General features: G+C 46.9%; 1 protein-coding gene across 2 annotated transcripts in view; it reads right to left on the bottom strand.

The window, feature by feature from the left end:
• The window catches only part of SNX13 (sorting nexin 13), a 165,858-nt gene extending 161,536 nt beyond the window's left edge, over positions 1–4,322 (bottom strand). For both annotated transcript variants that reach the window (XM_045006178.1, XM_045006179.1), the window contains exon 1: positions 4,112–4,322. In XM_045006178.1, the coding sequence (XP_044862113.1) occupies positions 4,112–4,123 (12 nt within the window). In that variant the 5' untranslated portion in view covers positions 4,124–4,322. The remainder of the gene's footprint in view (positions 1–4,111) is intronic.
• Positions 4,323–13,741: the final 9,419 nt, after the last annotated feature.

The raw sequence follows: 13,741 nt of genomic DNA, 5'->3' as shown, positions 1-13,741 counted from the left end.
ATTAATAAAAATGTGAAATAACAGAAGGCCAATAACCAATCTCTGTGGGATTCCACTAAAAACACCCATTCTATGATGATTTCCCATTTACAATTAAATTTTGAGGCCTACCAGTTAGCCAGTTTTTAATCCATTTAATGTGCGCCATGTTAATTTTATATCTTTCTAGGTTTGTTTTATCAAAATGAGATGCAGTATCAAGTCAAATACTTTACAGAAGCATGACTATATTTGTCATTACTAGGCCAAACTATATAGAATATTTGTTTTCCCAAAAGAAAAGGCATATGGGTACATGACCGTCTAAATAGCATCCACGTGAAACGCATTTTATAAAGCAGAATCTAGTGTCTGTTTAAGAAGAGATATACTATACTTGGGCCACATAAAGAATCATATTTTTAGAGTAGCATCTATAAAAAGCATCATGAGTGTAGCATAATCCCGGAAATGTTAAGGAAACAAAAGAGCAACGCTAACAATAATTTAAAGTGGGTCTGTTTGGGGGAAGTAGGGTGGAGAAGAGGGTGCTCACTGACAAGCTGATAATACTTATAAGAATAATAGAAAACTATTTAAGAACATGAGTATATGAATGCAAATTGAACCTTAAAAGTGTTATTTTGATTAAATGTAAGTAACTATGGACTATTGAAATTGAAGGAGGAATGATGCTTCTACAAAAAAATATCAACCGAAGATCAAGATGAATCATCTACATCAGGGGTCAGCAACCTACAGCACACATGCCAAAGGTGGCACGCAAACCGATTTTTGATGGCACGTGCTGCTCTGGGGTTCTGGCTGCTGCCTCGTTGCCAGATGGGGTCCCGGCCGCCGGCCCTCCTTAGCCCGCTACCAGCCTGGGGTTCTGCTCACCAAGGCCAGCTGCTGGGACCCCATTTGGCAAGGGGCCGACAGCCGGAACCCCAGACCGGCAGCAGGCTGAGTGCTACTGGCACCCCAGACTGGCAGCGGACTGAGCCACTCAGCCCCCCACTGGCCCTGTTCAGCCTGCCACCGGCCCGCTCAGCCCGCTGCCGGCTGAGTAAATGGAACCCCAGACCGGCAGCGGGCTGAGCAGGACCAGTGGCTGGACCCCAGACCGGCAGCGGGCTGAGCGGGTTTGGTGGCTGGAACCCCAGACAACAATCCCAGGGAAGGATCACACTAAATTGATAAGATCTGCATTTTAATTTTATTTTAAATGAAGCTAGATAAATATTTTTAAAACCTTATTTACTTTAAACACAACAATAGTTTATTGATATAATATAGACAGAGAGAGACTGTCTACAAAACGTTAAGACACGGGAAACCTTAAATTACAGTGAATTTGGCACACCACTTCTGAAAGGTTGCTGACCCCTGATCTACATAGCACTTACAAATATCTCCTCTGACCCCAACATCAAGTCATAAGTTTGGTTCAAAGGTTATGTTTTGTTTACTTAGCAAAATAATTTATACTTTTTAATTTTACACATTAACTTCACTTAAGGTGAGCTACTCTTGAAGTTCCCTGTTTTTGATACCGCCTGAAAATTTTAGGGAGTTTCTTTTGGCAAATAAAAAGGCACAAAACATTTGTCACTTACTGATTTCCTCTCCAGTTAGAAGTCTTCAGCAATGGCCTCTTTATGCAACTGATTATAAGCAGGATAAAGCAGCCAGTGGGGAAACCTGGAGCTGTATGAATCTCTTTTAGTATACAGTATTTGTGGATAACTCTTTTGCTGATAGGATTTTAATCAATAAATCAAATTTAAACCCAAAGCTTGAAAAACTGGTAATCTTTATTCATTTTGGGTAGCATTCTTCACTTCACAACTCAAATTGGAAAATATTTAAGCAACTATTAGTATGAATTCTGATGATGTACCTTGAAGTATCACCAAGAGATATCACGAACATCAACAGAACAAGTTTCAACCTCAAAGCAGCTCACTGCTATTATAGGAACTCCTCAGCAATCCTTTTAGATATAAAACCCCTTGGATATAAGAGCATGCTAAATATGAATTTGGTACTAATCATTCACCCAAGATTGTTAAAATCTGTACTAATTTAAAATAAATACAATCTGAGGTGATATGGTTTTACTGCTGAAATACTGCACATAAAGTATTACATATACACAATACTTATTGACCATTACTCAAAGTAGTCCATTTACTTCAAAACAAAATACCACCAAATAGTTCATGTTCAAACGAAGATTTTTATTTTACACGTATTATTTAGTCTGCAAGTTTTTGTCCTGTTACATTAACACGAACACTTCCCACAAATACTGCACTACACCTTCTGCACCCAGGAACTTATATTTCAATGAGATAAAAGGATATGCAAATCAGAAGCTTAAAATGTCCTCCTTCATTACCAATAAAAATCAGATGCTTCAGGTGTCAAAAGCAGCATCACTTTCCTTTAATACCATTTTCCCTCACCCATAACAACATGTGACAAAACTATATATTGTTTAGAGGAATTAGCCTCTATCCCAGGGGTCTTAAACATGCGGCCTGTAGAGTTATTTGCTGCATCCCACCAAGCTCCGCGCTCCCCCCGAGTTATTTCCTGGAGCCGCCAACCTCCCCTCATCTGCCGTCCCCTACAGCGCGCCACGTCCCCGCGCCTCTGCCTACCTCCAAGCACTTCCCGCCGCCAAACAGCTGTGGGGGACTTTGGGGAAGGGGTTGGAATGAGGGCGGGGAAGGGATGGAAAGAGGCGGGGCTGGGGGAGGCAGGGAAGAGGGAGGCTTTTGTGCCTTTATATGAAAAGGTGTCAGTGATGCAGCCCTCAGGCCAACATACTAGCCGTCATGGTGATTTGAGTTTGAGATCCCTGATCTATCCCTTCTTTGCAGGTAGGTGTACTTAAATGACAGACCAGAATATGAACAGAGACTATGGAGCGGGATCATGCCTTATATATGTTTGTACACTAAGCACATTGCTGGCATTCAGATAATCAATAATCCTTTAAAGAAAGGAAACTTACAAACATATGAAACCCATATCACTTAAGGCATCTGATAAACTATGGCAGACATCACATTGCACTCCCAGCCTCTTGGTGCAGCAGTCATATCTTTTCTGTCTTATATACAACACCAAGCACACTAATGACACTCAGGGATTGCCTGCACTTAAAACTCTACAGCAGCACAGCTCCACAGTAGCGCTTCACCATAGACACTACCTACACATCAGCATAGGAAATCCACCTTCCTGCAAGGTGGTAGTTAGGGGATGGAAGAATTCCTCCATTGACCTAGCACTGTCTACATGAGGATTTAGAGTGGTTTAACTATGCTGCTTAGGGATATGGATTTTTCACATCCCTGAGCGACGTAGTTACACTGACCTAATTTTCTAGTGTAGACCGGGCATTGGATACTTTGGATTTACATTATACTTTATGTGCTATACAACACTACCTTAAGCGTCAAAACACACTTGTAAGGAAGGCAAAACTCCCCAAATTGTCATGGGGAAACTGAGGCAGACAAGTTACAGGAAGTGCCTACAGCCATACCACCAAGGCAACAGCAGAGCAGGATTGGAACCCAGGAATTCCTGCTTCTCAGCCCTTTACCCCAATCATCTTCGATGTCCAATTAATAAATACAGAAGTAATTAAGGCAAAGCGTGAACTAAGCACACAGTGCACCAGGGATCCCAGTGACACAGGGTGCTTAACAGAGATGGGGTGCTACTCAAGCTGAAGGCCAGTCGTGTGGGGCTGGGGGAGGCACTTCGATCTCTGTCCAGACTAGGCTGAGGGACCTGGGCCTCTGGAATGACTAACGCCCAAAGCAGGGGCGGCTGCACTTCATGACAACACCCCGGCCGGAGCGGGGCCGGCCCAGCGGCTCCTCCGAGAGCCTCCCCCAGCCGGAAGGGACTAATCGCCGTGACTGGTTCCCGAGGTGATTAACGATGGTGAGGGGGCCCAGCCCCCGTGCCGGGCAGCGCAAGGGGACGGGAGCCGCTGTCTGGGATGGGCTCCCAGCCCAGTCCGGCGCTGGGGGGCCAGGCCCCGGGGAGACCCGCACAGCGGGAGATGGGGAGGGGGCTGCTCCTCCCGGCCTCGCTGGGCTCTTACCTCTGCTAACATTATTGCCCCGCTGCGGACTCCCCCGGCTCTAGCCCCGCTGCATGGTGCCCGCAGCAGCCCGGGAAAGACTCCCCCGCTCCGCTGCGCGGCGGGCGCTGCCGGCTCCCTGCTGCCCTCCTCAGCGGCCGTTTGCTGCCCTCAGCCTCGCCGCTGCCTCCGCAGCTCGGTCCGGAGCGGCCGCCATCTTGGGAGGGCTACGTGAGCCGCCGCCGCCGCCGGCGCGCCCGCCCATTGGGGCCGCAGGATGCGGAGACGGGGAGCCGCCCCCACCTGGCCTATCTCCGTCCCGGGCCTGGCCCTGCGCTCCCCACCTGGGCATGGGCGCGACGTGACTAGAGCAGCAGCCCCCATAGGGGTCGCTCCCGTGCGGGGCAGCCTGGGCTAGTCAGTCAGGGCAATGGCCAGTGGCTCTGAGGCAGCAGCAGTAGCCGGGGAACTTAGGACCCAGCTTGGAGCCTGGGCCTGCGCTGGGAAATGCACCTCAGTGAGCAGCGCCGTGTTCGTCCCAGCCCAGCCCAGGGCTTGAATACAAACAACTTCGTGGATGATGATGGTATATGGGGGGGTCTTGAAATGTCCCACGTGTCAGCAGCTGGTGGGGGTGGTTTGATTGGGGGCTTGCTGGCGCTCCAGAAAGTTGGTCTTTGTTTTACTAGCTGGCTCCTGGTGGGTTTGGTCCTGTGCCCGCTGAATTTCGCTTGCTCGCGTAGCTCACTGCTGCCTCCAGGTGCCGCTGGAGCTGAGAAACGCCTAGGACATCAGACCTCCTATGGGGTTAACTGCTCTCTGGCATCAGTTTTTAGGGCAGCAAGTATTTTCTTAGATGATCAGCACACTTCGGGAGGCGGGGAGTAAATTGTGTAAAACTTCCACAGATTTTTCTGCATTATTAGGAAAGCAGAAATATAAATGTATAAAAGTACTGATATCTTGCTCTTTCAAAAATACACACATGCTTAACTTGGCCCACGTTAATAGTCCCACGGAAGTCTATGGGAGTTCCGTGCATCAGTCTTTGCAGAACCAGGACCTTAAATTTCAAACAATTTACAGGGGAATCTGTCTAGACAGTTCAGTATTCGTCCAGTTTTATATATACTAAAATTAAATGATTAAAGCATTCATTTTGTTCTGAAAGCAAAACTCCATGAGCCCTGGCAGATCTTCAGCAGTATGAAATTAGGCATGGGTAAGTGAAGTGTAGGGAGGAGTGGATAAAGGCTTATTGCATCACAGGTCTCATATGATGTGCATGAACGGAGAAGTAGTAGTAGAAGTTAGTTGTAAGCAAAAGCCTGGAACCAGAAATGGACTTCAGGGGACTTTATATTTGATCTAGTTTGGACTTGGGAAGGGGAGGAGATGTGTTTTCTTTATAGTAGAGGGGTGAGTGGGAGTGAGTAATGGAGAACTCCCCTAGGACTTCTGAGTCTAGAAGTTTAACTCATCTGCTGCTTACATTAAGGTTTACTAATAGAGTGTTGTCAACTCTTGCAAGTTTTATCATGAATCTTATAATTATTTTTGTCCTAAAGCCCCAGTTCCTGGAGTCATGTGAATTTCAGCTTTCATTTAAAAAAAAATCTAGTCCTCACAGCTGCAGAGAAAAGCTTGAAAAGGTGAACTGTACAGGTTAAAAACCAGAATGCAAATTAAAAACCCAAAATGTTTTATTGATTTTTTTAATCATTATTTAAGCCACATTTCATGATTTTTGAATGCTAGGGCTTGGCAATTACTGTTAATACCGTCTCTGAGTGGATACCTCAGAGAAGCCCAAAACATTAGTAAACAAAATGGTTGTTAGACTGTTACATCCTATGTTATTGTTGCTTTGTAGCTATTACAACAAACTCATAAAGTAATTGTTAAAAAATATTCTGCCATGAAAGCTGTAAACTAACAATAGGTATTCCACTGCATCAGGGATTTGGATTTTCTTTGCATATTATAAAAAAGGATATAAAATAATTAATATAGCGTAATTTTCTTTCACACAAAGGACATTTGTTTGGCAGAACTAAAAAAATTATACATTGCAGTAAGTCTGCATTCACAACATTCAAGTCTTCATCACATATCTAATTGCATTCAGCCAGTTACCTGCACCGTGCTCAGAGACAGTTCTAAAGGGAGCAATAGTATACCAGAGTGCTTGGTAAACCATCAGTTGGGTAGTTATGCAAAAACGAGTGTGAGCACATAGTCACATAGCTATTTTTATATTGGTTGTACGCAAATTAGTTAACATCCACAGGCTGCCATGAGTGTGTTCTCTATGGGTGAGGTATAGAACTATCCAAATGATAAGATAAATTACTGTTTATAAAATTTAGGGAGAAATCCTGAGAGAAATAGGAACTGCAACTATAGGGATTACCGGTAAGTGAACATATATAGAGAAAGGTTCATTGTGTTTTGCTGTACTTGAATCATAGATGGTGTTCTAGTAAAATGGATATTTTGTGATAAGAATCAATTATCTCCTCTTTTTGCATCTTGAGCACCGTTAAGAGCATAGAGTGGGATTTTCAGAAAAACCCTAAATCAATTAGGAGCATAAGTCCCACTGAAGAAGAAAAAACACTTTTGAGAACCCCACTCTAATTTCTTAAGTGTGCTAGGTGCAGAAAGAAGGGACAATTGGTTCTTATAAAACAAAACATCCATTTGAAAGTCAACAGAACTTGTGCTTCTAATTTATTTAAGCACTTTTGAAAATCCCAACTGTCAATGTTACAAGAGTAGAATATTAGGCTGGGCAACTGTACATGCTACTGTGTCAAATGTCCCAAATTCTGGAACAGTATTCTTAGCCTTGAACTTTTGTGTGTGGGGGGCAGGGGGAGTGGGTAGGAACAAAAACAGCTCTTACCTTATGGTAAGATTTTTTTTCTCCCCTCTTAAATGTGTATATTATGATATGTTATGCACACACAGGGAAATGTACTTCAGAGATTGCCAGTGATGACATAATCTTGGTTTAGTTGAACAAACAAACTCAATCTTCCACTCCTCTTCCTTCTCATAGTACAAGTAGCACTTCCTGATTGAACTCAGTGCAGATGGGAAGCTTGAATTGGCCTCAACACAACATGTATCATTTTCAAATTATTCAAGCTAAGTTCAGTTATATACACATATAGGTTTTTTTCTTGTCATTAAAAACAAATCCTAATTAATACTTTATGCCTGACTTCTTCAGACCTATCCCTACTTCTGCCTGACAGCTGGCAATGCCAGACAACATGCTGTGCAGGGAACCACCTAGCATTCCTGTACTGGTGCAATGAAGCTACTGAATAGTGTATTCAGTACTGGTCTTTATCCCTATATCTCAGAAGGATCCCGTGGATGTGAAACATCAATATTGATGCAAAAATGATTAGTTGTGAATGTTATAATATTGTATTCTAACTTTAGGTTATTAGTAGTCTGACTTCAGAAGGGAAGAATAATGTGGCTGCAAACAGCAGGAAGGAGGCTGCAAGGGAGGGCAGGACCACAAAGGCATTTACACGGTGGAACAGGAAACAGCCTAGCAGAGGAGTTATTAACATGGAGCAGCAGTGGAAGAGTGCAGTGGGGAAGAGAAATGAAGGTCTCATAGCGGAGTAGAAATTGAGGGATTAGGAGAGGAAGGCCTGCTGAGATTAGAATTGAAGTGTAAGGAAGCGAGAGAGCTTCATTTGCGTGGGTCATTGGTAGATTATGAGGAGTTGTGTAGTGAGGTTCTCCTGGAATGCAGAAATTTACATTTGCACATCTTATGCACACTTTTTCCAGTATAAACCAGTCTGGAAACAAGGCCATTCATACTAGATAAAAGGATGGCAATATGGATGGTCCCTTCAACAGAACCACCAAAGATAAGATCAAGCCCTGTCCCATAAAACCCAAGGACCAAACACTTATTTGCTCTTCAACAGGGATCAACTTCAAGGGACAATCCTGATACTAGGCTTGATGAATCATTCACAAAAGTGCCAAGATCACCATCCGAAGAAGTGAGCTGCAGCTCACGAAAGCTCATGCTAAAATAAATTTGTTAGTCTTTAAGGTGCCACAAATACTCCTGTTCTTTTTGAAGATCACCTATGTAATTGTCCTTGGACAGCTACAAAGTGGCTTTGATAGGGCGTATGATGTATAGTTTTAACTGTAACAAACTGAATAAAACTTTACATAAAAGCAGTGGTGAGCTGCAGCCAGTTCGCACCGGTTTGCGAGAACCGGTTATTAAATTTAGAAGCCCCTTTAGAACCGGTTATTCCTGGAGGAACAACTAGTTCCAAAAGGGCTTTTAAATTTAACAAAAGCTCTAGCAGCTCTCTACCCTTCCCCCGGCCCCAGCTCACCTTACTCCGCCTCTGCCTCCTCTTCGGAAGCTCCTCCGGCTTCTCCTCCCCCTCCCCAGCTTCCCGCGAATCAGCTGTTCGCGCGGGAAGCCTGGGAGGGCTGAGAAGGCTTCCACCAGGTGAGCTGGGGCCAGGGGGTGGGGGCACCAGCGGGAGGAGGGCTCCAGGCGCCATGCCGCCCAGCGAGGTCGCGGCCGGACCCTGGGGCCGGGCGGCGCGGCTCCTGCCCCCCCAGTCCAGCTGCGACCTCGCCAGGCGGCGCGGCTCCTGCCCGGCCCCTGGGTCCGGGTCCAGCGGGGTGGCGCAGCTCTGGCACGGCCCCCAGGTCCGGGTCCGGCCGGGCGGCACGGCTCCGGCACGGCCCCCGGGTCCGGCACGGTCCCTGGGTCCGGCACAGACGTCGGCTGGGTGGCTCCGGTCCCAGCCCCAGCCCAGCTCGGCCCCCGCCTCCAGGCAGCGTGGTAAGGGGGCAGGGAGCGGGTGGTGGAAGAGGGCAGGGGAGTTGGGGGGGTGGATTAGTGTCGGAGCAGTCAGAGGGCAGGGAACGGGGATTGAACGGGTGTAAGGGTCCCGGGGGGGCAGTCAGAAAGGAGCAGGGGTTGGATGGGGCAGTGGGGGGCAGTTAGGGGTAGGGATTCCAGGGACAGTCAGGGAACAGAGAGAAGGGGTGGTTGGATGGGGTGTAGGGGTCCCGGGGTGCCATCAGGAATGAGAGAAGGGGTTGGATGAGGTGGCAAGGGGCAATCAGGGGACAGGGAAGGGGGGTGGATAGGGCATGGGTCGGGGGGGGCTGTCAAGGAACATGGGGTTAGATGGGGCAGGAGTCCCCGGAGGGGGGCATGACCCCCTCATGGGGTGAGGAGGAGGGAACCGGTTGTTAATATTTTGGCAGCTCATCACTGCATAAAAGGTTGGGCACCCTATTCTTTCTTGCAGATTCTAGTAAATGTCATAAAGTGCTTATTGAGAAACCTACAGTCGGAGCCAATAAGGCTTTTCATGTGAAGACCCTAAAGCTCTTCAACTCTTGGTACACTTTGCATATCACCAAAAGGGTTTGGTGTACCACACCAGCTCATCCACAGCTTTCCCTGACCCAAGCTTGCCTGAAGGACAATCCCAGATTTTTTTTTGAACTTTTGCAGCACTGAGACTCTGCAAAGCAATATTTAATTTATTCCTTGGTGAACTTTGCTTCTAAGCCTGCAGCCTACACACAGACCACCAGGACAGAGCTGAACAGAGAATCTGAGAGTCCTGCCCATCTGTTCCTTTAGGTCTGCTGTGCACCCCTGGATGCAACGTGAAATTTACTAGTGATTCTGGTAAATTACCGTTTGTGAAAACTGCCCCTCAACAAAGTTCGGGTATGGGCAGAAGGACACAAAAAAGACTGAAGGAAGATGATAGAAGAACACGGGGGAGTGTAAAGAAAGAGATCAAATAGAAAAGATGCAGCAGTAGAGGGAAGAGATGCTGCTCTGACCTGAAAATGAGACAACAGACGGGAAAGTATTAATTTTTCAGAGACTAAAAGGAGGACAGTGGTGGTTGCAGGGCTGTCAACCCACCTGGAAGGCAAAAACCAACAAACTCAGCGAATCACTGATCATCTGCATTTGGAGAGGGCATATACTCCAGCTCCATCCCAGAAGGTCCAAAATACAGGAGAGAAGACCAAGGGGAAGGGGAAAGATCTGAACAGTGAGGAGGCAGGAGAAGAAAAACACTAAAAGCAAGAGGTGGAGAAGGCCAGATCAAAGAAAAGGGTCTACAAAAGAAAAGTGGAGAATAGGAAAAGAAGAGGAGACAAAGTTTGTTCTATACAGCTCTTTGCTTTAATAATTATTAGGCTTTTTCTAATTTTGAAAAAAAATCAGCAAAAACAAAATCTGAAATCTCCCACTTTTCTTGGTAGAAGAACCTCTCCCTACTTTTACATATTATTGATCAGCCTCACTCTTTATTTTGACAGTGTAGTTTAGGAATGGATAGATCCAAGTTTGACTTGATTCAATTATTCAGCCACCTTTGTTGTTTTCGTGACCCTTCCTGGCAGTCTGTTGGAAAAATGTCTATCTATACATAGCAAATCAAATGCCTTATGTGATGGAATAGCTGTTGATGTGAGTCAGTTTTCAAGATTTGATACTGTTGCTAATATCTGATTGCCTAAAGTGACTGTGCTTTTCTTTCAAAGAGGACCCAGAGGGTTGTGATGCTGCTTCTACCCCAGGACGCTCATATTCCAAATCTCACAGGATTCCCTCCTGCCACCATTTCTGCTTAGTGTGCATATGAGCCCATTAGAGAAGACTGGAAGATGTTTTGGGCTGCTTTACCATCAGTATGCTAGTGAGACTCAGCTCTACAGCTTCTTATTGAATAGAGAAACCTCCATCTCCTTGGTTTCCCACTGTTTAGCTGAGGAAAGGTATAAGAAGAAAAATAACTGGTTTAGCACAAGAGGTCATGAATGAAAGGATCAATCCAGACAAGGTTGATATTGGCAGTTAGGGGAAAGGATCTTGAGGAAATGACAGGTGTTATCACTGCTTCTTACACTGTGAGGGGGATGTGATGCCCACCCTTCCTGTCAATATTTTAGCAGTTTTCTTAGAATTATCATTGCTCTTTGTGGCCTGAAGTGCCTTTCATCATGTTTGGCCTTTCCTCCCTGATATAGAGTTCACTACAGTTACACATACATTTGTCACCTCCATTATGCTACGCTGGACTACTCCAAGGGCTTTAGATTTTCTTTACTACTTTTACTTATTTGGAGCATTCAGGAGCTAGTTTTTATACTTCTGCATTTAGAAAAATGGATTTATTTTTATGGAGACAGCATAATTTAGAGATTAAATCGTTTCATTAGTCTGTAATGACAGTGACTAAGATCATTTCAGAACAATGACGCAAGCATCAGTCACTCAGCTTCTGGCCATTCATTATCTGAACAGCATGCAAACAGAATGCTTCCTGCGCCACTTACCACGCTGTTGCTGCTGTGGCAACAAGTAAATGAAAGAGAGTAGTCAGCATGTTTGGGAAAATAGGGGTTTTAACTGGCCTGTTTTTATTAGTATTTCTTTCTTTAAATGGACTTTTAAAAGATCATTTTTTATTGCTTGCTTTCATTTTAAAGTGAAATCCTTCTTGAAGGCCAGACACTTCAGAGACTTCCAGTTAGTATGGAATATGTGGCCACATGTCACAGAAGTGGGTCAGGAGTTACAGGAATACATCTCTGTGCTCTGCAAATGCGTCCTGTCCCCATCAAGGTATTGGGTATTATCTATACAAATCTAAGTGACCTTTGAGCTGTCTGTCTGAGTGATGTCTCTCCTATGCCCTCTTGTAAAATGTTTGAATGCTCTTCCTCTTTGTCTTAAGGTCTGAACACCTACCGGTGGCTGATAGATTATTGTGGATGAAGGGCCCCCAGCTGCTTCCTCTTGGGCTCCATTTGAGCGTGACCATTTTTAGAACACATTTTAGCCTATATTTGCTTGCTCAGGCTATTTCTTTTGTCAGTGATCAGAGGTGCTAAAGTTAGGGATGGGCTTTATTTATTCCAGTAGTTAGCAAGCAGGATTTGTTTGAATCTTTGTAACATGCACCCCTCTCCTTATGAAGATATGGACAATACCATTTATTAAAATAAAGTATGGGGCCACAGTACTGATATCAGCAGGTCATGAAACTGGTTGTGGGGAGTCTCTAGTGATCCTCTGTATAACATAGAGAGCACAGGTGACAGGCCACACACAAAGGTGCTGTAATGTGGTGCTTTGTAGGTTGAGATTACTCAGGATTTCTAAAGGAATTAGGAGATTCTTGGGTGGGAATGAAAAACTGAATCAATGTAATACATTTGACAAAGAAAGGAGGACAGTGTTGCATTAATGGCTGAATGACCCAATGATAGAAGGAGCCAAAAGAAAAAGTGTCTTAGGCTATGTCTACACTAGGGAGTTTACAGTGGCATGGCCAAAGCGATGTAGCTGCACCCGTGGGCGGCAGGTTTGTAGAAATTTTGGTAGTGCCCAAAACTCCCCCCCCCCAAAAAAAAACTCCGCCCCCCCACCTGCCCAAGGCTCTAGGAGGGGGTTTGAGTGGGGGAGGAGGTCTGGGGTGCAGGTGCTGGGAGGGAGTTTGAGGATGGGAGGGGGTGTGGAGAGAGGGGGTGCAGGCTCTGGGAGGGAGTTTGGGGGAGGGAGAGGGTGCAGGAGTGGGGCTGGGTTTGGGGTGGGGCTGGGGATGAGGGGTTCATGATGCAGGAGGGGGCTCAGGGTTGGGGCAGATGGTTAGGGTGCAGGGGGATGAGGGCTCTGGCTGGGGCTGGAGATGAGGGGCTTGGGGTGTGGGAGGGGCTCAGGGCGAGTGTAGGGGGTGAGGGGTCGGGCTGGGAATGAGGGGTTTGGGGTATTGGAGGGGCTCAGAGCAAGAGTAGGAGTGTGGGGGGGGTGAGGGCTCTGGCTGGGGCTGGTGAGGAGGGGTTTGGGGTGTTGGAGAGGCTCAGGACTAGAGCAGAGGGTAGGAGTGTAGGGGGTGAGGGCTCTGGGGCTGGGGGGTTTGGCATATTGGAGAGGCTCAGGGCTGGGGCAGAGGGTTAGGGTGCAGCGGAATGAGGGCTCTGTCTGGGACAGGGATAAGGTGTTTGGGGTGCTGGAGGGTCTCAGGGCTAGTGCAGAGGGTTGGGGTGCAGGGGGTGTGTGAGGGCTCTGGTGCTGCAGATGAGGGGTTTGTGGTGTTGGAGGGGGCTCAGGGCTAAGGCAGAGGGTTGGAGTGCAGGGGGATGAGGGCTGTGGCTGGGACTGGGGATAAGGTGTTTAGGGTGTTGGAGGGGCTCAGGGCGAGGGTAGAGGATTGAGGGTGTGGTGGGGTGAGGGCTTGGGGTCTGGGCTCTGGGGTGGGGCAGGGCTGGGGATGAGTTTGGGGTGCAGGCAGGCTGCTCCAGGACAGGGGCCAGAGAGGAGGACTCCCCACCCAGCCCTTTCCGTACCAGAAGCAGCGAGCTCTGGGGGAGGAGCTACCCTTTCCCGCCCCCTCCCCCAGCAGCACACTCCCCCCACCACTGTCACTTCATGTGCTCCTAGGGCCCCTCTCAGGTCCAGGAATCTCCTTCGCCTCCCCCATGGTGGGTGCCAGGGAGTGCTGCGTGCGCCTGCTCCCCTGCTGTTGCCCCTGACTGTATCCTCACTGTGGGTGGGGGATGGGACTGCCTCCTTGCCCAGCATGGGGCAGGAGCGGACAC

The sequence above is a fragment of the Mauremys mutica genome, chromosome 2, assembly GCF_020497125.1.
Source record: "Mauremys mutica isolate MM-2020 ecotype Southern chromosome 2, ASM2049712v1, whole genome shotgun sequence".
In the NCBI taxonomy this organism is placed as follows: domain Eukaryota; kingdom Metazoa; phylum Chordata; order Testudines; family Geoemydidae; genus Mauremys; species Mauremys mutica.
This window is presented reverse-complemented; position numbering and strand designations above follow the sequence as displayed.